At 49.2% G+C, this 27512-nt stretch overlaps 1 protein-coding gene across 1 annotated transcript; it reads left to right on the top strand.

Annotated features, from left to right (window-relative positions):
• The first annotated feature begins 325 nt into the window (after positions 1-325).
• Positions 326-27506, top strand: NMNAT2 (nicotinamide nucleotide adenylyltransferase 2). The gene is made up of 11 exons (XM_083867271.1): positions 326-450; positions 16984-17072; positions 17790-17857; positions 18534-18612; positions 19599-19728; positions 20340-20420; positions 20531-20575; positions 21384-21460; positions 22718-22819; positions 23047-23114; positions 23242-27506. The coding sequence occupies exons 1-11, from the start codon at positions 366-368 to the stop codon at positions 23342-23344; spliced, it is 927 nt and encodes a 308-aa protein (XP_083723397.1). The 5' UTR covers positions 326-365; the 3' UTR covers positions 23345-27506.
• The last annotated feature ends 6 nt before the right edge of the window (positions 27507-27512 follow it).

Genomic DNA, 27512 nt, shown 5'->3' with positions numbered 1-27512 from the left:
AGCCTCCTCATCTGCAGGCTAAACCCCCTGTTACATCTCCCCAGTTCTGGGGATGCCAGCGTGCCCCTGCCGCACCCCTGTGAGCGCACACAGAGCGGATGCGTGCCCATCCCCGTGTGTGTGCGGGGCCGTGTGCCCCTCTCCGTGCCGCGGGGGCGGGGGTGCGCCCGTGGGGTGCTCACAGGAGTGTACCCGCACACAGGCGTGTGTAGGAGCCCGCGGGGAGCGCCCCGGCCCGGCTCCCGCAGCCGCGGCGCCGCCCCCGCTCCCGCCCGGCCCCGCTCCATCCCTCCGCCCTCCTCCCTCCCTCCCTCCCGCAGCCGCACCGAGCCACAGACCGCGGCGGGGCCGGGCAGGGCCGCACCATGACCGAGACCACCAAGACCCACGTTATCCTGCTGGCCTGCGGCAGCTTCAACCCCATCACCAAGGGGCACATCCAGATGTTCGGTCAGTGTCCGCGGCGGCGGGGCGGGCGCGGGGAGGGGGCGGGGGGGAGGCCTGGGAGGGCCCCTGGGGCCGCACCCCGGGGTGGGGATGGGGGTGTCCTGGGGGTCCGGGGCGGGTCTGGGGGAGCAGCTCCGCTCCCGGGCGCGGCGGGCCGGGCGCTGTCCGCGCCGGGTGGTGCTGAAGGCGCCGCGGGCGGGGACCGCCCGGGCCTCCCCAACCTGTTCTCCATCGCCGGCAGCTGCCCCCGGTGCTTGGGGCTGTGCCCCCCGGAGGGCCGGGTACCCCGCTCGGCACTCACATCCTCTCGCTCCCGCCCCCGCAGCCCCCGGGGTCGGTCCTGGCGCTGTTTGCCCGCCGCTCCTCGTCCTCGGGTCTGAGAGACTGCAGCCGCTGCAGCGCTTCCATTTCCTCTGACCAGGGAGGAGATAGAGCCAAGCAGCCACTGCTAGGTACAAAAGTCAACAAAAATACAGGCGCCTAATGGAGATACTGGAGTACTCAACCATTAGATTGATACTAGGCTGAGGGAACGGGAAAGGATCGTGTGAGATGATGGGTATTACCGGGCGTCCCCGTGATGATACAGATCATGGGGATGCTGGAATCACTGCCACAGCCTGCTTAGGCAAGAGGGAGGGAAGGAGGGAGAGAGAGAGGGCAGTCTCCATCAAAGGCAGTCTGACATGCCATAAATACTGTTTGGGTAAAGCTCAAAATGCCTGGAAATCCCTATGCAAACAGTGGCTCACTTGGCTGGGGAGGAGTCCTGTGAGGGTGAAGTGTCCACTGCAGACCACCTTGGAGTGCAGAGACAGGATTAATCCTTTATGTCTGATAGGAGATTTAAGGCTGGGAAGCAGATGCTGAAGGTCTCATGCTACCGGTGGAGATGCATCCCTGGGGTTTCTAAAAGCTGTATATAAGTTTCTAAATATATAAACTGTACCAAAATAATTGAAATCAGCTTGGGGTATTTCTGCATCAGACCTTGTTTTTGTAGAACATAATGAGTCGCACATCAGAAATGCTGCACATTAGAAAATGATGATTTTCTAGATGCAATGGATCACATTGTTATTCCATTTCATAAATGCCAGCAAAATGTAGGCCTGGACAACAATGTTTGAATTTAAAAAAAAAAAATCCTCTTCCCTAAGGAAAAAGAAATTGACAACAAGGATCAAGAGGAACTATTTAAAAATAAAAACAACTATTAAATTAAATTACAGGGACTTGGTTGATGGAAGCAACCACTGATGAAAAAGATTCCTGTAATTCGCATTTAGTTTTACTTTGGTTAAATAACACTAAAGATATCCATACAGCCGTTACTCAGTGGACTAACAACAAGTAACAAAATGCATTTTAGAAAATAAGGATCAGTGAGATATTAGTATGCAGTGCATGTTCTTATAGACTCGCAATAAGATTTTCTTTTTGCTCAGTACTCTTCAGCATCTTTATCAAAGATGTGAAAGAAAATACATAATCCCTGATGGTAAAAAGTGGCCATGACCCCAAAGTGAGCAGGATAGCAATTCCTGCTGGTAATGAGTCAGTTGTGCTGCCTGACTCGGGCTTTTTGATAAAAAGGGCTTGTTCAACAGCAAAGTCAAAGGCAAAGTCATATGTCCAGCAAGGAAGAACACTCATCAAATATAAACAAAAGGCAAATGTCTTCTGCCAAACAGCAGTGGTGTCAAGGACTGAGGGGGGATTGTGCACAACCCACTGAATGCAAACTCTGTGTGGTGCTGTAAATAAAGCAGCAAATGTGATCCTTGTAGATATGAGCAGGGGAATATCAAGCAGAAGAAGAAAGGTTGTATTATTTTCATGTACCATATTAGCAAAACCCTTCTCTGAGGAACAGTGACAGGAATTACATTAGTTTTGGAAGCCAGGTTTTGTGGCAGGAGACTAGGGAGGGTCAGTCTAGATCCATCCTTAAATATGTCAAGGGGGATCTTGATCTGCTTGGGGGAGGGATATGTGATGAAAGTGGGCAACTTTATTCAGCAGAATAAGTACTAGTGAGATGCCAAGAGTAGATCCCGCACCACTTCAAACTACAAATCTGTTGTTTGGGTTTGAGTGAAGGTAATCCAGTAATATAAGAAAGTACCTGGGTACCTAATGGATTCTCTGTCACATGAAGGCTGCAAATGAACACCCAGACATCTTTCAGGAAGACAGGTTTTAGCTCAAATAGGGTGGCTTGATGTGGAAATTTTCTATGCATGCGTCCTGTAGAGCTCCTGGAATACAATACTTGAGATACCTGATAGGGACAAATGAGACTTCCATGAGCAAAGGACACAGAATTTAGCTTCTGAATCCCTCTTCATTTTTGTTTGAGGAACATTTCTCCCAAAGTCTAAAAGTGTAATCTTGTGAAGCCATAGGAATCTCAACCATAATCTGTGTTACTCTTCTAGCTCTGCACTTTAGAGTCCAACCAAAACAGTGCTCTATCCTGTAAATGATGCATTTCAAACAGCTGAATTAATGTGAAAATATTGTCTTCATCATTCAGACAAATATTTGAGTTTTGAGAACTTAATAAGAGGATTTTTTGCTTAACATACAGAGAGACAATTTATCTCTTTAACATATGGCATTTATTAAGCCAAAAGGAAGTACAATATTTGCTCAGGTATGCCACTGTAAACACACCATTGTAGGTCAACCATCATTTTTATCAGTGTGGATTTTACCATGTTTTATTCAGACCAAAACCCAACCTTTTCCCACAGGATTTTTGCCTGAATAGGAGATTAGTTAATTACATGGAAGTCTCTTATAGTGGGGGAAAGATTCTCATTGAGTCATTCTTTCCATCAATCATACGAATTTAAGACTCCTCATTATCCCCAGGATTCCACAAGACTGGGGTTCTTCTTACAATCCCAAATCTGCAACTGCATCCCACCACTGAACCTTGTGAGCAGCTGAACTTACTGCAACAGAGCTCCCCACTTTGCCTGCCAGTGATAATTCTGGATCACTGGAGCTCCCCAAATGAGGCTGAATAATGTGTGTGGATACAAAATTAATATCATACATAAAAATTAATACTTTGCCTAAGATACATAACATACAACAAAAAAGTAGGTGAGACACAGTCATGTACAGCCATCCCTACCAAGGGGTTGAGGCAAACACCCACATAGTCCTGAAAACACTCCGAGTTATTTGTGGTATCAGCTGCACTTTGAGAGGTTCTGAATCATAAATTTCCGTTGTATTTTCTAGCTTTATATGGCTGGAGAAAAGGTTTGGGATGTTACTGTAGTGGGGAGGAAAGATGGAAGGACAGAGAGGGCAAAGTTTGTTTCCAAAGCCTGACATAAACATTGGTGGCCTTTAACCCAAAATGAAACTCCATTTATAACCTAAGAAGGTATTGAGAAGAAAAAGCAGAGCCCAAGCAAAAAGTCTGAATAATTGAAGAAAAATAAGATTCAGAACAAAGTTCTGCATTAAAGCCCCACCAGTGTTTGATGCAGGCAGCCCACCTACTCATTTTGGCCAACACACACCAAACCCCAAGCAGTTCACTCTCATTTCTTGCTGCCACTCAGAGGAGCACTGAGCATGGGCCACTGTTTAACCCTCCTGCCTGCAGCAGCTCAGGAGGGGAACCTTTGAGACATCCCCACACTGGCTTTGGATCTCAGCATGAAGCCCTGGGACACAGCTGAGTGGCACAGACACCCAGCAGTGGGATCTGCCATCTAAAGTGCATCTTCTCCATCTCAGCTTCCTTACAGTTTGCCTCCTCCTTCCTTCCCATGCAAGCAATGCCACCCAAAGGACAAAAGCCAAGGAACCAATGTCAAAAGCAAAACCTAATCCATGCAGCTCTGCTAACACGCCAAAGCCCATGCTGACACTCTGCCAGACAGTGAGCTTGTGCTTGCTTTGGCAATTAAATCACTTCCCCCTGTGGCCCCAGCTCAGGGAGCCCTAATACAACTGTGTCCAGAGCTTGAAAACCAAAAGGCAGCTCTGTAGAGCAAGGTAGAAAGCAAATTCTTTCAATCAAAAAAATATAGTTTGTTTTGAAGATGGTCTTGGGTAAAATACTGGGATTAAAGGCATCACCAAACAAGGTCAGAGGTTCCAGGTTCTCTGTCATGGTCTTTCAGAGGTGGAGAGAGAGCCAACAAATAGCTGGATTTGGAGGAAAGGTGCTGAGAGTAGTTTCTTTGTAGGTTCTGCAGTGGAAAGGGCTTGTACTGTCCTGTGGATATGTGAGAATTGGAGGATTGTTCTGATGATTTCTTCAAACTGAAATGAGGGGTTTGGTGGGGTGAAATGGCATCTGGTTGATCAATGTGCTGTGTTTTGATTTTTTTTAAATATTTTCTTTTATTAATGTTTCTTTAATTGTAGAAGAAAAGCCCCCTCTGGAATTGCCCACACTCCCTGTTTTGGCACTTTAGACATTTTTTCCTTGCCTTTTTAAGGTCCTAAATTTCTTCACAGTCCATTCTTTTCATGTGCAAACTTCTAGCTTCATTCACAACACCTTGCCCATCAACCAGAGTTTTATTTCTGCCCAGCTCTAAGAACAGCTTCATCTCCAGGGATTGGATGACCCCTCAATTCCCCTTTCCACCTCTGCATATCAGCCTGCAAGCAGCAGAGCTTCACTAGGGCCCTCCTGCTCTTACAGAGGAAGATTTCAGTCCCCCTTCCCCCCTTCTAGATGCACAGTGCCCACAAGGTCCAGCGATGTGGAGTCTGGGGTCCATGGGGATGTTCAGAGCTGGTCTCAGAGACAGCAGGATGGGTAACCACCCCCACCGCTCCCCCGCCCCCCCTCGCAAAAAAAAAAAAAAAAGGGGACATTATCTGACTCAGTCACAGGTACTTGGCTTTTTTTACAGCTATTTTTTGGGTACTATGAAGCACCTGAAGGCAAACAGATGACTCTAATCAAGTCTGTATCATCCACCTGTATCTAGACTGCCTCATCTCCTGCATGGAGATTTATGGGGTGATGGGTTGCTCCAGGTCAGCTTCTTTGGGAGGAAGAGATTTGTGAGATGCCATTCAGATGTTGCCCCTTCTCATAGGGAGTTTGGTACCTCAGATATTATAAACCTGTCTGACCATGGAGTTTCCCCACCTACTTCACTTCAAACAGTGCCCAGGACCTGGATTTGCCCAGAAAAACACTGCACTGAATCCTGAAAGTCAGGAAATCCCCACTATTCCTCCCTTTTTGTCTAATTAAATTTTCCTTAGGTCCTATGTGCATCTGTTATTGAAGAGAGTTAATATCCCAACCAACAGCTGGGTAAAAACCATTTCAGGTGGAAAACAATGAAAGAGAACTCCGCTATCAAACATAAAACCCTCTTGCTTGGATCTTAAGAAAACTTGAACAATTAAAAATCTCAGCAGGCTGCTCTTTGATTATCCACTGCAATCCTGGTAGAGGAGCAGCACTGAGGGCTCCTGCATCCCACAGCAAGGGATTCGAGATGAAAGGATCGAGTTCTCTAAGTAAAGAGGGATGAAGAGGCAGGAGCTGAGCCTTTTGTTAATGATGCATTGTTTTAATACCCTGAATTTCAAAAATCACTTATTTTTATTTGATTGAGATGACTGAACTGCAGAGCAGTTTAATGAGCGCGTCGCTGCCCGGGACAGAGCTGGGAGAAATGCCTGAGCGGCATGACAGCTTCACCCTTTCCCCTTTGCCTAGATAGGAACGCATCGGCAAATGTCCAGAAGCAAAATTCCTTCCCCCTCCATCTAACAAAAGCTTGTCAGGAGCTTGAGAGAGACTTTGCTCTGCACCATGAGTAAGAAGTGCGGGCCCCTGCGAGGCTGCCCCCTGGTTCCATTTCATCCTCGGCTGAAATCTGAATGCGTAATTAGCTGGAGGGATCGATCGATGGAGCGGGAGGGGTAATGGGGCTCTGGGAGGACGTGACAGACACGGAGAGGCCGCCTGAGCTCCGGCTGGCTCTGCACGGCTCTGGAGCTCAGCAGCACCGGCAGAGAGCACTGGGGATGGCCGGGACAGAGCCAGGACAGATGTCACCTGGAACACCCGGGGTGATGTGTAGGACACGGGGAGCCGCGGCATCTCCGCTCATCCCTCTGTAACACGGAGGAGCCTCCGCTGACATCCGAGCGGCTGAAATCACAGCAAACAGCCAAAACCTTTCCTGGTGCTGCTGTGGCCCCGTCACAAACACACCTCCACGCCCAGCACTTGCCCCAAACACACTGAAAGTGCAGATACTTGGGTGCTGTGCTGGGAGGACAAAGCAGCACTGGCAGGACTGCAGCACCCATGGCCCTTCTGGGGACTGTTATGTACCAGTTGATGTCACATTCCCATCACTGCACCCCATACAGACTCATTTTTCACAGCCTTTGTCATCAGCTTCCTGCATTTCCAGCATCTCATCTTCATGAACCAGAGTGAGGAGGAGTTTCATTGAGCATGAGACTAAACTCCATCAATTACTATTCAGGGGTTCTTTTAAAACATTTATAAGCTCTTAAATATTTAGCAGTATTTATTACTGTCTCTGAGACATCACATTGGCTCTATGATAATGTCATCTCCCAAAATGTGCCACGTACCTTCTTTTACTTCCACTGACTATAAACAAACCTATCAGTGAGAAATCCAGTTCTACAACCTCATTCAAGAAGGAAACAGGGGCTCTGCTTCTATTTAAAAACCATTTGCACTCACTGAGATGCTCTCACCTCCTGCCCTTGTTTTCTCTGATGCTTTTTAACATCAGCCTGTGCAACGCCAAGGGTATCAATTAGCTGCATGCTAAACACCAGCAGCCCACATCTCTCCTGTAACCTTGGGCAGCTCATTTAACTGCTTGAGTGGTGCAATGGGGAGAGCCACATCCTCTCCTGCTAGGCTGCTGTGGGTTGGGTACCACAGTGATGGGAGCCAGGGGTAGGAGCAGGTCATGACTGTGCTGATCTTCATGCAACTGAGCAGCAACTGGCCCAAAATAGGCATCCTCATCTCTGCACACTTTGGTTTCCAAAATCCCTTCTGGCAGCAAGGCTGGGAGGCTGCAAGAGGCCCTCTGAGCCAAGGAAGTCCACCTGTGTTGAAATGTAGCACAAATAGCTCCAACCTTAACTCTAACCTCAACATCCACCTCAGACCAGGGAGCCAAAAGCAGTTTTGGGAAGACCAAACAACCTCTAAAGACTGAAAAATCAGCATAAGATAGAGACAAAGCCAGGGCATCTCTGGATTTTGATATGAGCATGCCCTCTCTGGTATTTATAACTCCTCAATCCAAGCACTTCCATGATGCCACCAGTGCCCAGCCAAGCAGGGATAGATTTTCAGGATGCCCTGTGTGGAGAAAGTCAATAATGCTCATCACAAGCCCAAAAATAAACCTGGGCCAGGGCACAAGCTCTCATTTCACTGAAACACCATTGCTGTTGGAAAAGGCAATCTGGCTCAGAAATACTTTTTTTTTCCCCTCCCCCTTTTCAGCATCAACTGGTTTTCTTCAGTAAGCCCAAGCCACTGGATGTATCTCGGTCATAACAGCAGAAATTTGCTAAATCAATATTTGGGAACAGAAAAGCCTAGATTCTTTGGAAATACACATTTTCAAAAGCCACTGTAGGGCTTGCCTCAGGAGAAGATTAACTGAGATAAGTCTGTTTCAGGGCTGAAATAGGAGCACAGGCAAAGGAGATCCCTGTGGGGTGGGTGGAGAACCCATCTCTGAACCAGGCAAGGAAGAACTTGCACAGCCCCTGCTACACAGAGGTTCCTATTTCCACTGAAAATTCAACAGCCCCTAACTGAACTTAAGCTTTCCCTGGGGACATGACATTTCTCTGTGGTTCATTGGCAAGGGAAAGCAGAAAATCCACTTTCCACAGGACAAGCTGGGTTGGGGATGCTTAAACACATAACTGTTTCTGGCACCTTTGCTTTGTGCAAAGACATAGTTGATGTTTCTTTTGGGGGAAATGGGGTCTTGGGAATGGGTCTGCATAGAGACAGGGTTTCGCTGATACACAGCTGCAGAGATGGGAATGTAACATCCCCCTGGTGTCACCTTGAGCCTGAAATCCTACCATGGCTCTGTCACCACGTCCTCACCAGCATCCCCCCAGCCTTTCTGGCTCTCTGTAGGTGGGATATTTTCTGCCTGCACAGTCCTGGTTCAGCCAGCACAGATCCCAGACAAAGTCAGCATCTTCAGATGCTTTGCCAGCAAAGGCAAGCCATGGGTCAGACGCACAGGGGTCAGCTCCAAGTGGAGGCAGCCCAAGACCAGCAAAGGGCTCCTGGGCAAAGGCCCCTCATCCCTGCTACGGGGGGAATTGAGAACCATGAATCCTCTGCTCCCAGTAGGATTGTGATCTCGCCACGTGTCAGTCCAAAGGAGCAGCACAGCACATGCCAGGACGTAAAAAAGCACTGCCTTTGATGCCTACAACAGCTTGGAAATGAAAACAAACAGTGTTTCCACAGGGAAATTAGGGCACTGGAAAACAAGTGTGGAAATCTGTTGGAGTTTTATTTCCCCTTCTTTTTTTTTTTTTAAGGCACTGTGTGACACCAATTTCCCTGACTGAGATGGGGACTGGGACCTCTCCAGGGATGTACATTAAGGTGCCTGTCCTATTTTTGGATGTTCTATCCACATTTTGATGAAAGTGACATAAATGCTTGGCAGAATAGTGAAAATCCTCCCTTTGCTGCTACCCTTTTGCTATGTGACTCTATCCATGGGCCCAGGATAACAAAAATCACTTCAAAGCAGAGCAGTTGGGACTATGTGGAATACTCTCCCATTTGCTTGCCAAACAGTTTATTTTTGCTCCTGATATTTAGACTCTCATCGAAGTTGACATACAACCACAAAATGCCAGCTCTGTGCCAGATTCACACCACAAATTGATGTTGCTTTACTGTGGGTGGCATGTTACATCACCTTACACCAGCTGGAGAGCAGTTAGCCTCAAAAATCCCAGAAGAGAGACAGATTTCAGCCAAAGTAGCTCTGTCTGTTTTCTCCCAGCCCAGCCACAGTGATGTTAACTGCCCTGGTTTGTGCTTAAATAGATCCTGGCATTCAGAGGGGCATTTTACACTGAGCACCTGCAAATCCACATTTTGGCATATTTCTTCCTAAAAACAAGGAAAATACTACAGTAGAAGAGGAAAACTCTCTCCCCTCAACCACAATACACCATGGACAGTTCTTACTGATTTGTGAGGTGACAGCTAATGCACTGGACAGGGAAAGGTACATTGACCTTTCACTTTCCACTTCAGTCTCACACATACAGAAAATCATCTTACCTAGAGATGCTTAATCCTTCCCCAAAGCCTTCTAAGCAAGTTGTTTCAGTGCTGTCCTGCAGAAGAGAGCTCAAAAAACCTTCTTTAGGTGAAGGCTTCTTCTTCATCCATTTTTAGAATCACAGAATGGTTTGGAAGAGACCTTAAAGATCATCTTGTTACAACATCCAGCCACAGGCAGAGACACCATTCCCTAGACCAGGTTGCTCCAAGCCCCATCCAACTATTTGGTAAGAGTTGCTTTTACCTCATTAGATGATTTCTAATTTTTACCTCTTTAGCCCCAAGACCTCTAAGATACCCAGGTAGCAGCCCTGGGTGTTGAAAACCTTGTGGAGGTGTTTAACATGTCCACTCACTCAGCTGCCCACACCTCAGGTGAGATCCAGCATGGTGTTGAGAACATTCCTGCTCTCAAATTTGCTGTGGAGATCTCCAAGCAATAAGTTATATTGCTCCTCTGCAGAAGTGAAGAGAGGGGCAGCGCTGTGCTGATCACCTGTCTAACAGAAAAATAGGTCCAGTCCCTGCCTGGAGGGGCTGGTGGCACTTCAACTCAAGAAGCAGCTCCCTGTACTCCTTATGTTGCTCACCTGATGGGCATTGCCTGCTCCCTCCCACTCCATTGCAGCAGGATTAGCAGCTACAGGAGGGAAAAGCATCTTATCCTGGGTTGTTTTGCCATGCTTTTCCTCAGATGGTCCTTCTCAAGATCTAGAACCTGAGAGCTCCTCTTCCTGGACCCCTGTGTAACTTCTCAGACACACTGACCCTTGCAATACTTCACTTGCAATAAAAAAGGGGAAAACAGGGGGTCTTCACTTTCAATTTCAATTATATCAAATAGGTTGTCCCTCTACAGCTTCATAGAAGAAACCCAGATTCCCTGGGAGCAGCCAGGTCCCCTGCCCAGGCTCCATCCAGCTGGGGCTCGAACAAATGCTCTACTATTTCTAGATCAGCTTACTGTGACTCATACTCCTACTTTTATTCTTGTTAGTTAGTTTTAAACATCTAGTTTCACCTTTCTGCCTGAAGCCAGGAGTGGTCAACAGATGGTGATAGCATGAGTCTCATTAGTCATCACTTGTGTGGCTCTGAGTTGGGCACTGGTAGGGACCTGGGTGGGCTGGCAGGGTCAGGTCCTGCAGCACCACCTCTCAGGACCTTTCACAGCCTCTGTTTCCACCACAGATCTTGAGGCATTTGGTGGCCTCAGTGCTTTTTTTTTGTGCTTATAAAAAGCTGATAAAACTAACCTGCAGCAACACCTAAAGCCTTTCCCATATTTGTTATTTCCACAGTGCCTGGGTACAGCTATGGACTAATGAGGTGGGGGAAAGCATAACAGAGCAATTAGCTCCAATATTAAAATCATTAAGCATTAGGGGGCTTGATGAGATTTTTCTACCAATCATAATTCTCCAAGAATCAGACTGAAATCATCTAAGAGGCACTGAGTGTGAGGCAGGACAGGCTATTTGGGTCACTGGGATCTCCCCAGGCTTGCCTTGGGAAGGGTAAACCCCATGGTGAAGAACCAGTCTCCTGCTTCTTCCCAAAGGAGGGACCTCTCTTGAAGAGCAGCCAGGGCTTGCTCTAGTAAAAGTGTCTCTTTTAGGAGCCCAGGGAAGGGAGATGCCAATAGTTTCCCCAGCTCTAACCAAAATCTGTCTGTGGCTGAAGACACTGGTTGAGACCCAGAACAAGGCTCTGGGGTAGGCAGGAGAGCTGGGCTCTGGGAGAAGGACACCTCTGATGATTACATCCCTGATTTGGCATTCAGAGAGCTTTTTAAAAAAATTATCTATTGACAGAAGAGGTTCAACTGACACCAAAGAAGACTTCAAATATCAGCACCTTGATATCTAGAAGTCTCTCATAACTTTTCTATGTAGAGCTACCTCCCACAGACAGCTCTGGCTCTTTCTCGCCTTCTCTCTTCCTTCTGCAGTTCCAGCTGGCTCCTTCCTGTCCCCAGCACAGCCACCTAACCCTTTCTGTCCCTCTCACAGCCTCCTGTCCCTTCCTCCTCACAGCACAGCCAGCAGACTCCAGCTGACCCCCCACCACCTCACTCACTCTTTTATCACACCCAGAGCTGTGAGGGCAAGGCTGTTCCTACTCTTTGGTAATTAATACAGCTGCAATATATCAGGGGCAAGATTGCCTTCAGGACTATCTCTGACTTCTCACAACCTATCTATACTATCTGTATCTATCTATATCTGCATCTATATCCATACGCATCATTCAATTAGACTGAGAGTAACTGCTGGCACCTTGCCCACACTGAGCTCTGCAAGCACTGTTTGGGTCCAAGTGCTGCTAGACTGAGAATAAAACAAAGTGTGCTGGCATATCTGGGTCACTCTCTCCTGCAGAAAAAGGGATTTTAGACAGTGGGAAAGTGCCTCCCTTGCCCTTGGCACCTCATGGCCATGTCTCACCTCCTATCCAAGGATGTCAGAGGCCTAATTGCTCAAAATAAAAATGAGACACTTGGGAAATGGTTTTGCCTTCTCCATCACCTGTGGCTGCACAACAACTCTGTCCCAGCTCTTGGGGATATGCAATGAAGGCTGTGCAAAGCTTTCTTGCCTCCCTGCTACCTTGTGTGTGTTTTCAGAGAGCTGGTACAGTGTGAGCAAGCTGCAGCTTCAATCCCCTGTGGAGAAAAGGGCATAAATCAGAGCTGGCCTGTGGCTTTACTCTGAAAAAAAAAAAAAAAAAAAAAAAAAAAAGGAATTTCAGGACTAGAGATGAACCAGGTACAAAGGCAATGCAAATGCAGTTTGAAATTACATCTTGAAAAACTGAACATGAGGAATATTTGATTTCATTAATGTCAGCTTAGGTGGTGGAGCAATGCCAGAGGAGCCCAAACATTGCCATTAAATATACACAGTGAGAACCTCCAAAAAGAAACATCTCTTAAATAAGCCCTGATTTCCTATTGGGGAAGTGAGATGCTGTTTTTTCATTCAAACTGGACAAACCCATCACTTTTCAGCTTTGTAGCCCTGGAGCATATCCTTTGATTGGTCACTCCCTACCACCATCTCTCAGGAAAGCAGCAGAGACAAAAATACTTGAAGTGCATTTGCAGGGCAGGCGAGCAAAGCTGGGCTGGGAAAGCAGGAAAGTGTCACCAGTCTTGGGATGGGTCCAAGTGTCACACCCCTGTCCCTTCCCAACACAGCAAGGCTATGGTCATCCAGCAGCTGCCAGGCATGGAGCCAGGGCCGAAATCTTCCCATCCCACAAATAGGCTGCCAGGGGGCTAATGCATGTCTTGGCAGGGCCATCGCCCCGAGTTTATTTATGTCAACAATGTTTAAAAGCCATCCAGGCTGCCTGGAGCATTACAGACAATTTATGCCAGAAAAGGAATGAGCTCTTCTTTTACAAGCTGACATCCTTGCATTGGTGTGGCAGGATATAAAGCACTTGTAGAAAATGAAAATACTAGAGGGGGTTTTCTGTGGTCTGGCGCAATCTCTGGACATCACAGGTATTCAACAGGCCAGAAATGGGCTGGGAAAGGGATGGGAAGCCTGACAGAGGGCTGAGCTCAAGAACAACAAATGGGCCAGACACCCAGCTAATTGTCAGAGAAGTAGAACTAAAATGCCAAAGACTTAGGACTTTTCAGACCAAAATCTACTCTTCCCCAGGAAAAAATCTTTGCACAAGCAGGGAAGGAAGGTTGGGAGCTGCAGACAGGTGACCATAAGGAAGACAAGTGAGAAGAGGAATACAAAGCTACTGCAGTGCCTTTGGCATTAGCCACCTCTACAAGAAGACCATGAACATGATTGCCACAAGCAGCATATTTTAAATGAAAGGCATAACAAATTTTGTGAAAGAGAAAGGTCTTTTTTGAGAAAATACACCTGAGGGCTTGGAGCAAGCACTGCAAGATCAAAGCAGCTATGCAGCATTTGAAGCAATGACCCACCAAATCCAGTGTCCTGTTTCCAGATCCCCAGAGGAATGACTGGGACCCACACCTCCAGCTTGTGCCAGGGGCACACACCATGGCAGGAGGCACTGCACCCTCAGCCCAGGGTGGGCCATGAGACACCAACATCCCTGAGGCCTCTTACAAGAGTTAAAGCAGTTCTGTCTGGCCTTGTGCAGAGGGGAGGACTCCAGGCCTGATGAACAAACACGTCAGGATAGGCTCAGCTATACCAGTCTATTGCCCTCTCCATTCAGCCACTGAAAAGTGCATCAGTCTAAGGAGATTCAAACTATACAAAAATAAAAAAGCTTTTAACACAGCAGCATGATTGCAATGAGGACACATGTAGATGCTGCAAACTAACTGCAATTTTAGAATCACAAAATCATGGAATAATTTAGGTTGGAAAATGCCCTTTAGATTGAGTACAGCTCTTAACTCAACACTGCTAAGGCCACAACTAACCCATGTCCCCAAGTGCCACCTCCATATGGCTTTTAAAACCCTCCAGGAATGGGGCCATTTACATGAAGAAAATTTTCCCAATATCCGATCTAAATCCATTTCCTCTTGTCCTGTCCCTTGTTCCCTGGGAGCAGAGCCTGACTCCCACCTGCCTCCACCCCAGGGAATTGTGGAGAGCCAGAAGGTCCCCCTTGAGCCTTCTTTTCTCCAGGCTGAGCCCCCACCCAGCTCCCTCAGCCACTCCTGGTGCTCCAGATCCTCCCCTAGCTCTGTTCCCTTCCCTGGACATGCTACAGCATCTCTCACAAGAAAGTGTCTTTCTTGTGCCACCCTGAAGCCACGGTGCCCCCTGCCCCAAATCCTTTGCCACCATCCCAGCAGTAAGGGCAGCTGCTCCTGTCACCATGCCAGCCCTACCAGCAACACAGCTCCTCTCCAAACAGGATTTGGTGTGTTATTTAAGAAAATGCAATCCTTTTAAAGGCTTTTGTGTTGAAGTGGATTGACAGTTGTATGAAAAAACAAGACTGCAGAGTTTCCTGACAGGCACAGCCCTACAAGCAAACAATGTGTTCTGCCCCAAAACCAAGTGAGAACAGACCTGCTTGGGATGTGAAAGCGTGCTCTGCAAGTCGTGGGCAAGACAGAACCAGGAGGCAGGTCTTCCCATTCCCTACACTGTACTGCTGCTTCTAAGCCCACATTTGCCCAAATACCTCCCTTGCAGGGCTCTAATTGTCAATAAATGTGTTATTTTTTCCATGCATATATAAATTATATGTAGTGTTTCTGAAGCAGACAACAAACTCTTGGAAATGCAGATCCCAGCTCATTTTTACAGGTTTCTCTACAGATCGTGCAGGTTAAAACCCAAATGAGCAGTTTTGATGGCAATACAGAGCAGCAGCACCCCTTTCCTGCCAGCAGCAGAGCCCTCCCTGAGTGCTGCAAGGCCATCAGCAACCCCTCAGATCCAGCCATGGGCAGTGACACCTTCCACTAGTGCAGGTTGCTCCAAGCCTCACCCTACCTGGCCTTAGACACTTCTGAGGATGAGGTATCCAAAACTTCTCTGGGCATCCTGTGCCAGTGTGTTTTCTGCAGAAGAAAGGGTTTTTTAAGGGAGAAGGTGGTGTGGACATTTGGTGTGAGGTCCTGGAAGCTGGAGCTGAGATGACATGTCAGCAGCAGGGGTCACGTTGCCTGAAGATGTGGAGATGGTACCAGGCTGTTTAAATACAGACTTTGGGATATTGGCAGCCAGGAAAAACCTTTGGCTTCTGCCACCAAGAGTTCAAGGCAAATTAATATCATCAGCCACTCCTGAGAGCTTGAAGCAGGGTTTGCATCAAAGAGTTCAGCTCCTCTGAAAGATGAACTTCATAAAGGGGCCATATGTGAAGATGGACAGATCAGTGTTTTTAATCTTCTTTTGGCAAGGAAAATCAAGTCAGGGCAAATCAGGAAATAATGAAAGGATGTGTTCATTTAAAATTCAACAGTATATTTTTTGTTAGGGAATTTCCTTTTTATTTTAATTCATATTTTTAATTGAATTACAATATAAAGGTAAATGCTGATCCATCAATCTTCACATCTTCCTGGCTGTTCAAAAAAGCCAAACCCAAGCATCCTGTGTTTTGCTGCATGTGCTCTCATGGGATTTTGAGGGCAGGAAAGATAATTTTGGTGTATCCAATTCAGGGAATCAAATTTTACTCCCTGCACCAATCAAATGATTTAAGCCCACTTTTCCCTCTCTGGAGGCTGGTGTGCCCAAGGCACAAGAGCTGGGAAGGCAGCCAGAGTGAGAATTTCAGGTGAGTCTGAGGAAGAGGCTGTACTGAGGCTGGCAAATTTCCCACAGGCTGTCACAAAGGCCTGAGGCTGCTCAATGCCCTTGAGAGGGGAAAAAGGTCCATGGCAATTATATTTTCTTAATTTACTTTTAACTGACAGTAACTGAATAATATTCCCTAGCAGAAATTTCAAAATTTGGAGGAAAAAAAAATTGCCCAAGTGACTTAGAATCCTGGAATGGTTTGGGTTGAAGAAGACCTTAAAGCTCATCCTGTTCCAGCCCCTGCCATGGGCAGGGACATGGGCATGGGACATGTTCTAATTCAGGTTGCTCCAAGTCCCATCTAACCTGCCTTGGACACTTCCAGGGATGTGGCAGCCACTGCCCCACTGGGGACATCCACCCTTTAGGAAGGACCTCTCACCATCCCCCAGGGCAGTGCCAGGTGCTGAGTTCAGTGTCTGAAGGATGTGATGCACTGTGACATTTTGGGATACCTGATGGATCCTGAAATCACCCCCTCGGTTTCAGAAATGCTCCTTTTATTTGCAAATCCAAAATATTTTCTAGATCCTCCACTTGAAGAAAAAATGATCCTTCTAATGGCTCATCATTCTTATCTGCCTTTCTGCTTTTACCTTCCCTATCTTCTTTTCCCTTGCTGCTGTCTCAATAGCTGGGGTAGGTGTATAGGAGACCAGGTGAGTTGGGCAGTTTGTCAGCAGCATTTTTATCCTTGAATGCCCCCTTTAGGAAATACCAGCCTGAAACTGAACATCTCTCAGCACAGCTGGGACACGGGTGGCACAAGGCATTGACAAGGGCCAGGGAGGAGGTGTGTAACACCTGTGTGGCTGTGGAGGGACTGGCTGGGCCATGGCTGGTGGCTGTCGTGGTGCTGCAGGGCTCAGCTAAATCCCGCTAAATCCCCCTCCACCCTTTTCCTTGTGCTCCCCCCAGAGCGAGCCCGGGATTACCTGCACAAGACCGGGCGCTTCATCGTCATCGGCGGCATCGTCTCGCCCGTGCACGACTCCTATGGGAAAACGGTGGGTTGTCCCCTTTCCTCTCTCTGCCTCCTGTGTGAGGTGGTATCTCTGAAATTCGGGCTGAGCACTGGGCAGCACTGCCTCACCTGTGCTCCCTTCATGGCCCTTTTCTGCCAGGGGCAGCTCCTGGCCTTGGGAAAGAGTCAGAGAGAAAGGAGAGGATGAAACCTCTCACTCCTTAGATAAAAATCGCAGTGAGACCCTAAAATGAGCCAAAGTACTAGACAGCAAAGAGAAACATTCCTACCCAAAACAATAGTGGTGGTGATGCCTTAAGTGAGGGTTGGTGGGGTTTTTTCAGTTTGCAGTATTTCAAAGCCAATTGGTTTTGTTGGTGGGGGGTGGGATTGAAATTATGCAAATGAGTGGCCTTTAGAAGCACTTGTCAAATTAGGAGCAGTGAGCTCACTTTTCTCCTGAAAACTGGAGGAATTTCATCAAGAAACCACCCCCTCAGGTTGGCCCCTTTGGAGACAGGTCTGGGAGTGGTAGTGCTGAGCAAATCTCACCACCCAAGCACGTAACCAGGGTTGAGCCCGACAGAGACTCCTCCCCTCCAGCAAACAGGAGCTTAAATAAACCTCTGTGGGCAAGAAGGAGTCCCTCTGACCTGTCTCACAGGAGCGAGCCTGATGTTCTGCCCCAGAAAGGTTTGCAGGCCCAGGCTGGCCGGAGCACAAGGCTTCCTAACTGTTCTCCCTCCACCTTCCCGTGCAGGGGCTGGTGTCCAGCCGGCACCGCCTGACCATGTGCCAGCTGGCCGTGCAGTCCTCCGACTGGATCAGGTGGGTCCCGGCCCCTTCCCTGCACCCTGGGGGCAAAGTCCTGCATGCTCAGTGGGGATGCCACCAGCTGGTACAGCTCCAGGATGAGTTTTCTCCCAGCCCAAGCTTGACTAAAAATCAGGGACCTTCCCCTCCCAATCCAGCAGAGAACAGATGAGGAGGATTACCCTACCCTTAAAGAGAGCCCTCAGGATTCAGGGAGTCATTCTAGCCCCTCACTGAGCCTGTGGTGTCTGGGTGACACCCAAAGTCACTCAGCTCACTCCAGTCTTGTGCTGTGGCACCTTCCCTGGCCACACATGTAGCACCAGCCTGCAGACTTTCACCTTCCCAGCACTGCCATGTGGCATCTGGTGCTGGAAGTGACACCAGAAGTATCTTGGGCTGCCCTCAGAAAGAGGGTTATGACACACATAGTTGCATCCAAGCCAAACAAAAGCTGGTTAGTTGGGTACCAAGCACGGAAAGATGCCCAGGCACACATTCAGGTCTCCAGAGCTGTTAGGGATCACTGTGTAGAAGGGCTGGAGGAGGGACATGGCCCATGCCAGGGCTGAGGGATCAATGATGGCTGCTCACAGCACTGCTGGCCAGCCCAGTGGGGAGGAGGTGGCATGGGAAGGAGGTCCAGGCAGTGGCCATGAGTGACACTGTTGCTTTGCTGTGCTTTGGGCAGGGTGGACCCCTGGGAGTGCTACCAGGACACCTGGCAGACCACCTGCAGTGTGCTGGAGCACCACCGTGACCTGATGAAGGTGAGGCAGCCCCTGTGCCATGGGTGCACCAGGGCGACGGCAGGGGGAGAGACAGGGGTGGGGGTGCTCTTCCACCAGCTCATGGCCATCAGCAATCAAAATACATCAGAGACTGACAGACTTGCAGGAACACAGTGAGATCCTGACCCGGAAGGGGTGAGACCTTTTCACAGCTGCTTTGAGGTCTGGGCCCTGATGGTGGAAGGAAATGGAGACAGTTGGAGCCAGCAGCCATCCTGGACCCAGGAACGACAAGGGGGCAGCAGGGCTTAAGGCAGAGCTAAAGCAGGGGTGGGCATAAACCACATAATTAGTGACACTCAGCGCAGGGTGAATTTGGCCTCCCTGCTCACCAGCTGAGCCACAACTACTGTATGAATCTGTCCGAGAGATTTTACAGGAAAATTCAGCATCTGGGAAGTCCACAGGGAGCACAGCCTCGGGAAATGTTTCAGGCAGGCCTGAAAGCCAAGGAGGGTGACTTCCCTTGGGTGACAATAAGGACAGGGGTAGCAGAGCTGCTGCTACACTCAGATATAGCAAGAAAACCAAAGATAGGAAGTAGATGAAAGGGCATTGTACAAGCTCACAGACAGCCCAGACAGGAGGCATAGGAGGAGCATTAGCCAGCCCAACAGGATGTCCAGTGCATCCAGGGACTGTGGTAATGAAGCCACAGAGTTACTGGTGATACCTCCCTTCTCCTGCAGGGACAAGTGGAGAAGAGAACATGTTTGCTCCTTGCTAGCCCATGCAAAAAAGTTGATACCACTTTAAACACAAGTCATTATCCACAGGGTCCTGATAGCCCCAGGCCCATTTGGTGAGGTCAGATGGGACTAGGGGCCCTTAAGTGAGCTGGGATGTACCTGTCATGAAAGATGACCTTGAACCAGGGGTGCAGAGGCTTGTTACAGGATCAGAAAGATTTTGTGAGGGTGCTGGGATGAAGACACTGTTCCAACTCCATCCTTCCCTGATTGCAGAGAGTGACTGGCTGCATCCTCTCCAATGTCAACACACCCTCCATCACCCCTGTGATCGGCCAGCCCCAGAACGAGTCCTCGCAGAACATCTACCAGAACAACAACAATGTTTCCAGCAAGCCCACCGCGGGTAGGTGGCAGCGGTGTCGGGAAGAGAGGGATGACTACTCACGCCACACCTCCCAGCCAGGGCTGCCAAATATTAGAGCACTGCTCCATCACCTTATTTTTGGACAGGTGTCTCATCAGTCTTGGTGCACCAAGTCCAGGGTGGGGCAGGGGTGTGATGCAGCATCCAGCACAGCAAGGGGAGAAGCCAAGAACAGCTTAAAATGGCTGTGAAATCTCCTTGGACTTCAGCTGGATGATGTCTAGGCAGTGAGACCAGCAAAAGGAAAGGCTATTTGGTACCAAGGGGTGAACTGGCAGGAGAGATGAGGTAGTGGGATTCCCTACGAGACAGAGAGATGTGGACCATAAAGGTATTAGCTGAGAAGCAGTAATATTACTTAAATCCCATAAAAATGGACATCTTATTATTTTGTTAATGATTTTAGCTGTCTAGCTGGTCCCTTCAAGGCTCAGTGGAGCACCCTCAGGAGTTAAGACCATGAGAGGAGGTGTTGGGAGATGCTGGATGCTGCACACCCAGGCACAGGAGCAGTTTGCAGGGTGGCTGAAGCACTTGGATAGGCTAATCACACAGCACCTCTCCCATTCATTTTCCTTCTTCCCCCTTAGCAAAGATCTTGGGGAAGGTGGGAGAAAGCCTGAGCCGGATTTGCTGTGTTCGCCCGCCCATGGAGCGCTTCACCTTTGTGGGTATGTAGAGGAAAGGTCCAGCACCACCTCTAGAGATCCACTCCCCACCCTTCCTCCCAACCCCTCTTGGAGGCTGGGCACCAGCACCTCTCTTTTGCTGCCTTTCTCAGATGAAAATGCCAACCTGGGGACAGTGATGAGATACGAGGAGATCGGTGAGTACACGGCCCCTCTCCACACTGCTCCCACTCCTCTGGGACAGTGCTGCATGACTTGGGAGCATCTGCATGGCAGCTCTGGCAGATACAGGATCATCTCACCTTGGTGCCAGCTACTGGAGCTCAGGAATGCAACAGAAACAGCTCTAACTGGGCTGAGCCTAGTCCCTTTGACAGACAACAGCCTGAAATAAGGGAGCGTGCAATGGGAATGCAGCTCCCAACACTGGCACAGACCTGCCGTGGCATCCTGTCCTGAGAGTCCCCTCAAGTGCCATCAAACTTGGCCTCCCATGGTTGTGTCACCCCATCCCCGCATTGCCTGCAGCCCTGCAGAGCCTTGCACAGCAGCAGGAGAGATTTTGGCTGTCTGATCAGCCATGGTGCCTCTTGCTCTAAAGACTTTTAGGGGTTTTAGCCCCACCAGACATCACCCAGAACTCTGTATGGGGAGCTTGCTGTTGATTTTGAGACCCTTTTCATGTACAGCCATCACTGTATAGCCTGGCACTACAGCCATCCTAGCACCATGCAGAGTCTAAAGGCTTTGGCCACCTGGGAGTGCCAAACAGGGAGGCATTTTCCCATGTAGCCACCTCTTCTCACTCCTCTGGGGGGTTTTATGGCTTTTGCCTGGAAGTTGTGCTAATAAATTAATCTTTATGGGCCTGTCAGAGCAGAAAACTCCTTCCCACAGCACAATTTTCTTGCTGAGCTGCAAAACCAACCCTCAAATTTGGGGGGTGGGGGTGGCTGCTCAGCCCCCTGTGCTCCCACCTCTGAGCTTCTCTCCTCTGTTTTCCAGAGCTTCGCATCTTGCTGCTCTGTGGCAGCGACCTGCTGGAGTCCTTCTGCATCCCTGGCCTCTGGAATGAGGCAGATGTGAGTCACCAGTGTCAGGCACCCCTCCATGCTCCTCCTTCTCTGCTTCCCACAGCCAGTGCTCCTGGGAGCCATTAGGTCCCTTGGGATGACAGGAGCTGTGCCCACCATCTCCACTGCCTTCTCCATCCCAAGCCTGACTGTCATCTCCCCTACACATTTCCTCAGGGCTTCCACGGTCCCAAGCCCTGTTCCCTGTTTACTGTTCATGCAGAGGATGTCACCTGGCGTGGCAGGGTAAGCCTGTCCCAGGGGGTTTCCAAAGGCTGTGCTCCCTCTCCTGGTATCAAGTAGATGCCAATCCCAGCAGAGTGAGGTATGCAAGTAGGAAATAAGGTATTTACAGGAGTGGTCCAGATGTTAGGAATTAAAGATATTTAGAGCCAATTCAACATCTTTCACTGCTGGTCCTTTCTGGAAGAAGCCATATTTTCATGGGAGTACACCAGCCCTGGAGAGGGGCTGGGCTACCAACCCCAAAGCTGCTCTCAGCAGTTGGAGCCATGCTGGCTGTGAGGGCTCCTCTGGTTCCTCACTGAATTAGTCAACAAAAACCTCCCTCCTTGAGCTTCTCAGCGTTCAAAAATTAGTTACCACATCTTAAATCTTCACCTTTTAAAAACATTTAGGCAGCAAGCATCTCCTTTGAAGGGCTGGAAAAACTGAAATGAGCCAACCCGTGGAGCCCAGCACAAAGGATGCAGAAATGACATCAAAGCACAGGCAGAAGATGTATTCTGCAGCAGCACCACCTCATGGGTTCCTACTGCCTGAATTTGCTGACCCAAAGCTCTTTTGGATGAGCCCAATTTGTTTCCCCTGGGATAAGGGTGAGCACTTTGAGTGGTCCCCATGCAGTAGCAAATTTGGCCAAACCTTGGAAGAACAATCCTCCCAGACCTCTGTCAGGACTAATACATCCATCCTACTCGTGAACCCATCCAGCGAGGCAGAGGCCACATTCACCTTAGGCAACCTCTTCTTCTGTGACCTCCTTCTGCCACAAGTTCTCCTCAAAGTCTGACTCAACATCTGCTAATAGGATTTAACCCTGTGCCTTTTATGTGATCTACTGCCGACCACTTCTCTGCATAATTCCATGTTTCTGCCAAAGGCTGTTGCCATAGCCTCAAAATCACTCCCCCATCTCCCTCCAGACCGTGGTCCAGCTTTCATGGGGCAGGGTGGGGTCGGCAGACCATGGCAGGTTTTGCATGGGGTGCCTGTAAAGCTCTCCACACTTTGTTTTGCTCCCAGATGGAGGTGATTGTTGGGGAGTTTGGGATCGTGGTGGTGCCCCGGGATGGAGCAGACCCTGAGAGGATCATGAACCACTCCTCCATACTCCGCAAGTACAAAGTGAGTCACTGGGTGCACGTGTGGCCAGGGGAGCCTGCGAGAGGACTGGCAGTCTCTCCTTCCAGGGGGACACTTTTGTCATGGGACACAAGGTATCTCAGGCTCAGGTGCTTTCAGCTGATGGGTGGGATGAGGAATGGGTCACCACACAGCAGGGTGAGGAGGCTGGAGGGGCATATCTGCTTTCAAACCATCCCTTTGCTCCTGTTTTCCTCTTTCCCCTGCAGAACAACATCCTGGTGGTGAAGGACGACTCAAACCACCCCATGTCAGTTGTCAGCTCCACCAAAAGCAGGTGGGTGAAGTGAAGCAGGGGTACTCCCACTACAGAGCAGGGTGTCCCCAGCCAGCCTCTCCATTTGCAGGGGCACCTGACCCACCCAAGTGGGCTCTGACCCCTTTCTCTCTCCCCACGCCCCCAGACTGGCCCTGCAGCACGGGGATGGACATGTTGTGGATTACCTCTGCCAGCCTGTCATTGACTACATCCTCAAGAGCCAGCTCTACATCAACGCCTCTGGCTAAGTGCCCGAGATCCTGCAGCAAGAACAGCCCTCATGTCCCTCCTGCCTACAGCTCTCCATCACTCTCTTCTCTCTCTCAGTCCGTGTCTCCATCTCCCTCCCCACCCCATGGCCTCCTGCCTGTGCCTGCCTCTCACCCCCAGCACCAATGCTCTGTTGTGCAGCCACGTCCAGGGAATGGTTTGGTCTCTTTTTCTGGAGTGCTGCCCTGCCCTGTGTGCATGGGGAGGGAGGAGGGGCTGGTCAGGGAGCGAGATACTCCATGTGCTCCCAGCATGTCCCTGGGAAATGGTCCCCTCAGCCCATCTTCCCAGCATGCTCAGAGCAGGGGCTGCCTATTCTGCATCATCTTACACAACTTAAGCTCAATAAATCTGGGTGGATTTTTTTTTTTTAATTAAGTAGCTTTAGTGTGAGCCCTTTGAGCCTCTCAGCACAGTGACCAACCAAACCCTGGTGGGCAGCAGGCAGTTGTAACACAACCAGCTTGGTGCCCCACAGCAGGGGAAGCTCCTCAGGCTGGCCATGAGAAAACCCAGCTAACAAAATCCTCCTCCTGCTCCTGAAAAGTCATGGAGAGGTCATTTCTAAAGGGGAGCAGAGGCCTTGGTAAGTACTGCTGCCAAAGCATTACAGAGAGAATGTCATGTCTCACCTTCCCTTTGCTGCAAGAACTCAAGCCACTCCCTAGGCAAGTGAAGTTAGGGTGATCTACTCTCACTCAGTGTCAGAGGGGGAATCCCACACCATCTAGAAAGGGATCTGCCATTTCTGGGGCCAAGAGATTGGGTAGAAAGAAGCAGAGGGTGAGCCAAAGCCTCTGATGAGAATTTGCCCCAAACCTGGCCCTGTCCATCCCACCCTCTATCCTCCAGGTCTCCATTTCTGCTCCATCCATCTTCTCCTGCCACTCCTACTCTCTTCCTCTCCTTGAAGAGTTCATTAAATGCATGATAACCTCCTCCTCCCAAGCCAGCCATGGCTACTTTGCACATTCCTTGGGACAAACCAGGCTCCTGCTCCTGCCTGTGACATGCTCCCTGATGCCAGGATGGACCCTGGTGGAGATGCTCACAGCAAAAGCAGGACAGGTAACGTGGAGTAGTTATTGAAGTCTTGTGGAAAGGAGGGTTGCTGGAGCAGGGCCTTGTCCTGCTGATCATCCCTAGGGCACAAATACTCTGAACAGCTCCTGGGGAAGGTCACAGCCGTGGTTTAGCCCTCACCTTCTCCTCTCTCTTTGCTCCCCGTAACCTTATATCACTTTGGGTAGAGCCCTTCTGCCTGTGGCTGAGAGTGCTCCATGGTCTTTCAAGGAAAGATGTGAAATTTCTTTTATTTTGTCCCTTAAAATTCCACAAAGAGTCACAAGTAGCTCTCGGGCAAGCTCCAAAGATGGGACTTCGTGCTAAATTTAGCTGCTTTGGACAAGCAAGGAAACCCACAGCCACAGGGTCTTTGCAGCAGACAGGATTTTAGGAGCAGTAGTTGACAACTTGTCAGGAGGACACAGCCCTCTCCAGAAGGACAGAAGTGACGTGACTCACCCAAAGGCCAGAAGAGGCCTTTCCTTGTCAGGGATTTCCCTTTGCACAGAGATATTTGTTTGAGAGCTGTTCTAAATTTGTCATGAGTCCCTCAGTGCCAGCTCTGGTGTCTCCAGGTGGTTGAGTATCCATCCCATAGGATGAGGAGATATGGAGATGCCAAAGCAGAGAAGGTGGTGAGGCTCTGCTCCAGGGAGGCCTTCAGCCAGTCTGAGCCAGTCACCACCACCACCACCCCACTGAGCTCCCTGATGGTGACACCTCACCCTGAGACACCCAGTGTATGTCAGCCACTCGCTGGACCCCTCTCTGCCTGCTGTTCTCACAGGTTCTGTTTGTCAGCCTCCCTTCCCTCTCCACCCCAACACACAAGTCACCCCAGACTCAGGCTCCCCTCCGTGCCAGGTGTCCCCTGTGTTTCTTAGCTCCAGGCCAGAGAAACAGCAATGGTGGCAACCAGCCCCCAAAACACACAGAGGGACTGAACTTCCTGGGGGGAGACACCTCTGAAGTGGGAGCAAAGACAGTGGGTTTTCCCCAAGGAAAGACACAGAAAATTAAACAATGGAGATGGAGAAAGAAACTGTGAGAGCCATCTCTGATCCTCCCTCCCCCCCTCTGGTACATGGAAGGGGATGTGGGAATGCCATGGCCTCCTGATCCACATGGTGGGATGGTGAAGCTTAGCTGTGGTGGGGGTGATGAGTTTGTTCTGTCCTACTGCTTTTGCCTTTGTGTATCTGCTCAGTAAAACTCACAGGACGGGGGGGAGGGATGGGGCTTTGTAAATGGGGCCTTCAGCTCTGGGACTGGTTTGGAAAAATGTCTTTGGGTGGGCATGGGAAGAAAATAATCATCTGTGATGATCCATGTGACCACTGGGGAGGTGAGGATGGGGGTTTCCAGGGTGGAGGGGAGGTGTGGGAAGAAGCTCGTGGGTTTTGGTCTTTGAACCTCCACTTTTTAACAGTCAATTTGCTGAAAGTGAAATGAACTTCAAACGTCTTTTGGGGAAAGAAAATAAATAAAGGGGGGGAGGGAAAGGGGTTGAAGTTGCCATGCCACCAATTTCACCTTTGTCAAAAGTTTCTGAGCCTTTTTTTTCTTTTTTTTTTTTCTTCTGTTGCTATATGAAAAAATGGTCATTGACAAAAAATACTTTATCAGCAAAATGTTTAAATTATGTAATAAACAAAACAAAACAGAGATTTTACTGGTGTGACTTTAAAACAGCCCCAAGACCGAGTCAGAACAAGAGAGCAAATGCCTGCACTGCTGGGATAACCCATGGCCAAATTCCCCCAAATGAGGAAGCCTGAAAAAATAAAGCATTAGGCAAGATCTAGACAAGAGTATTTATCATTTATTGACCTCCTACCTTTTAAAAAACCCAACTCATGAAAAACAGGTCTCTAATAGCTGTCCCTATACTGTACAACAGGAGAAGGGACATATGCCAGGGGCTAAAATACACCTCACTTAAATAAAAGTGTAAAACAGACATAATACTCAGTATACCATGAAGCGAAAGCACGGATGCTGTTTTATCGGATGCCGCTTTATCAGAGACTCGACAGATAAGGAGGGGTGAGTGAGTCCCCAGTGTTCTTCTCCATCTGGGACCTCCTCTTTTATCACCATGCAGGGCAGGGGCTTCAGCAGAGCTTCAGCTTCCAGCATCCGGTGGCACTTATCTCCCTTTTTCCCTTTTTTCCCCTGCATGGCATCAGAAGGAAGTTGGGAGCAGTGTCAGAATGCAGCTGGACCCACATGAAAGCTGCAGTGAAGGGTGAAGGGAGCACTGGTCTTTGGCTCATCCCAGCTCTGTTGAGATGAACAGTGGGAAACCCCTGTGGAGAGCTACCTTAGTGGTGATGGTGGCCTCTGAGAAACATACAGCACCATGAGGGAGGGAGGGAGGGAGGACAGGCAGCACCAAACCAAACCAGAGCTGGAGACACATTCAAGACATCTTCAATGTTTTTAAATGAATGAAATCATGCTGCAGGCACTGTAGCAGGATGAGACAAGGTTCTCAGGTACAAGCGCCACACCACTCCCAGCAAGGGGAGGACTGCCAGCCTAGGAAGAGATACCCCATGAAGCATCACCAGTGCCACAACTCAGAATTCATCTCCCCCAGCAGCCTCTCATGGTGCTTGCTCCCTGTCTCCTGAGCTGCCAAAAGTGAAGAAAACCCTATGGAGAACAGGAGAAGCTGGTGGTGGCAGTGTCAAAAGTATGGACAGAGATTCTAGTCATTCTGTGTGTGCCAGACCAGCACAGGGTATCCACAGGTGATGGAGAACCCCTCAGTTATGAGCTTCAGGGTCCAAACTCTGCAAACTCACAAGGTTGACCCCTAACCCTGCACCTCAGATATATATTGTAGGGCTGTTCTTCAGACAGTAGCACCTTGACAAATCAGGAGTCTCCTTCCTCCCATGAGCAAGGGACGGAGCACTTTGAAAAATTAGGGACTTTCCAGGGCCAGCAGGACATTGTGAACTTCATCTGCCACACTGATCTTGAGAGTAAGGATCAGTTTAACACACCCAAATACAGCCAGTTCTGCCAGATTTGGGGAGGCCCTCAGCCTGGCAGGTGCTGCAGCCTTTCCAG

Source organism: Zosterops lateralis, assembly GCF_965231275.1.
Source record: "Zosterops lateralis genome assembly, chromosome: 9".
NCBI lineage: Eukaryota > Metazoa > Chordata > Aves > Passeriformes > Zosteropidae > Zosterops > Zosterops lateralis.
The sequence above is the reverse complement of the archived record's forward strand: the minus strand, read 5'-3'. Positions and strand labels throughout refer to the sequence as shown.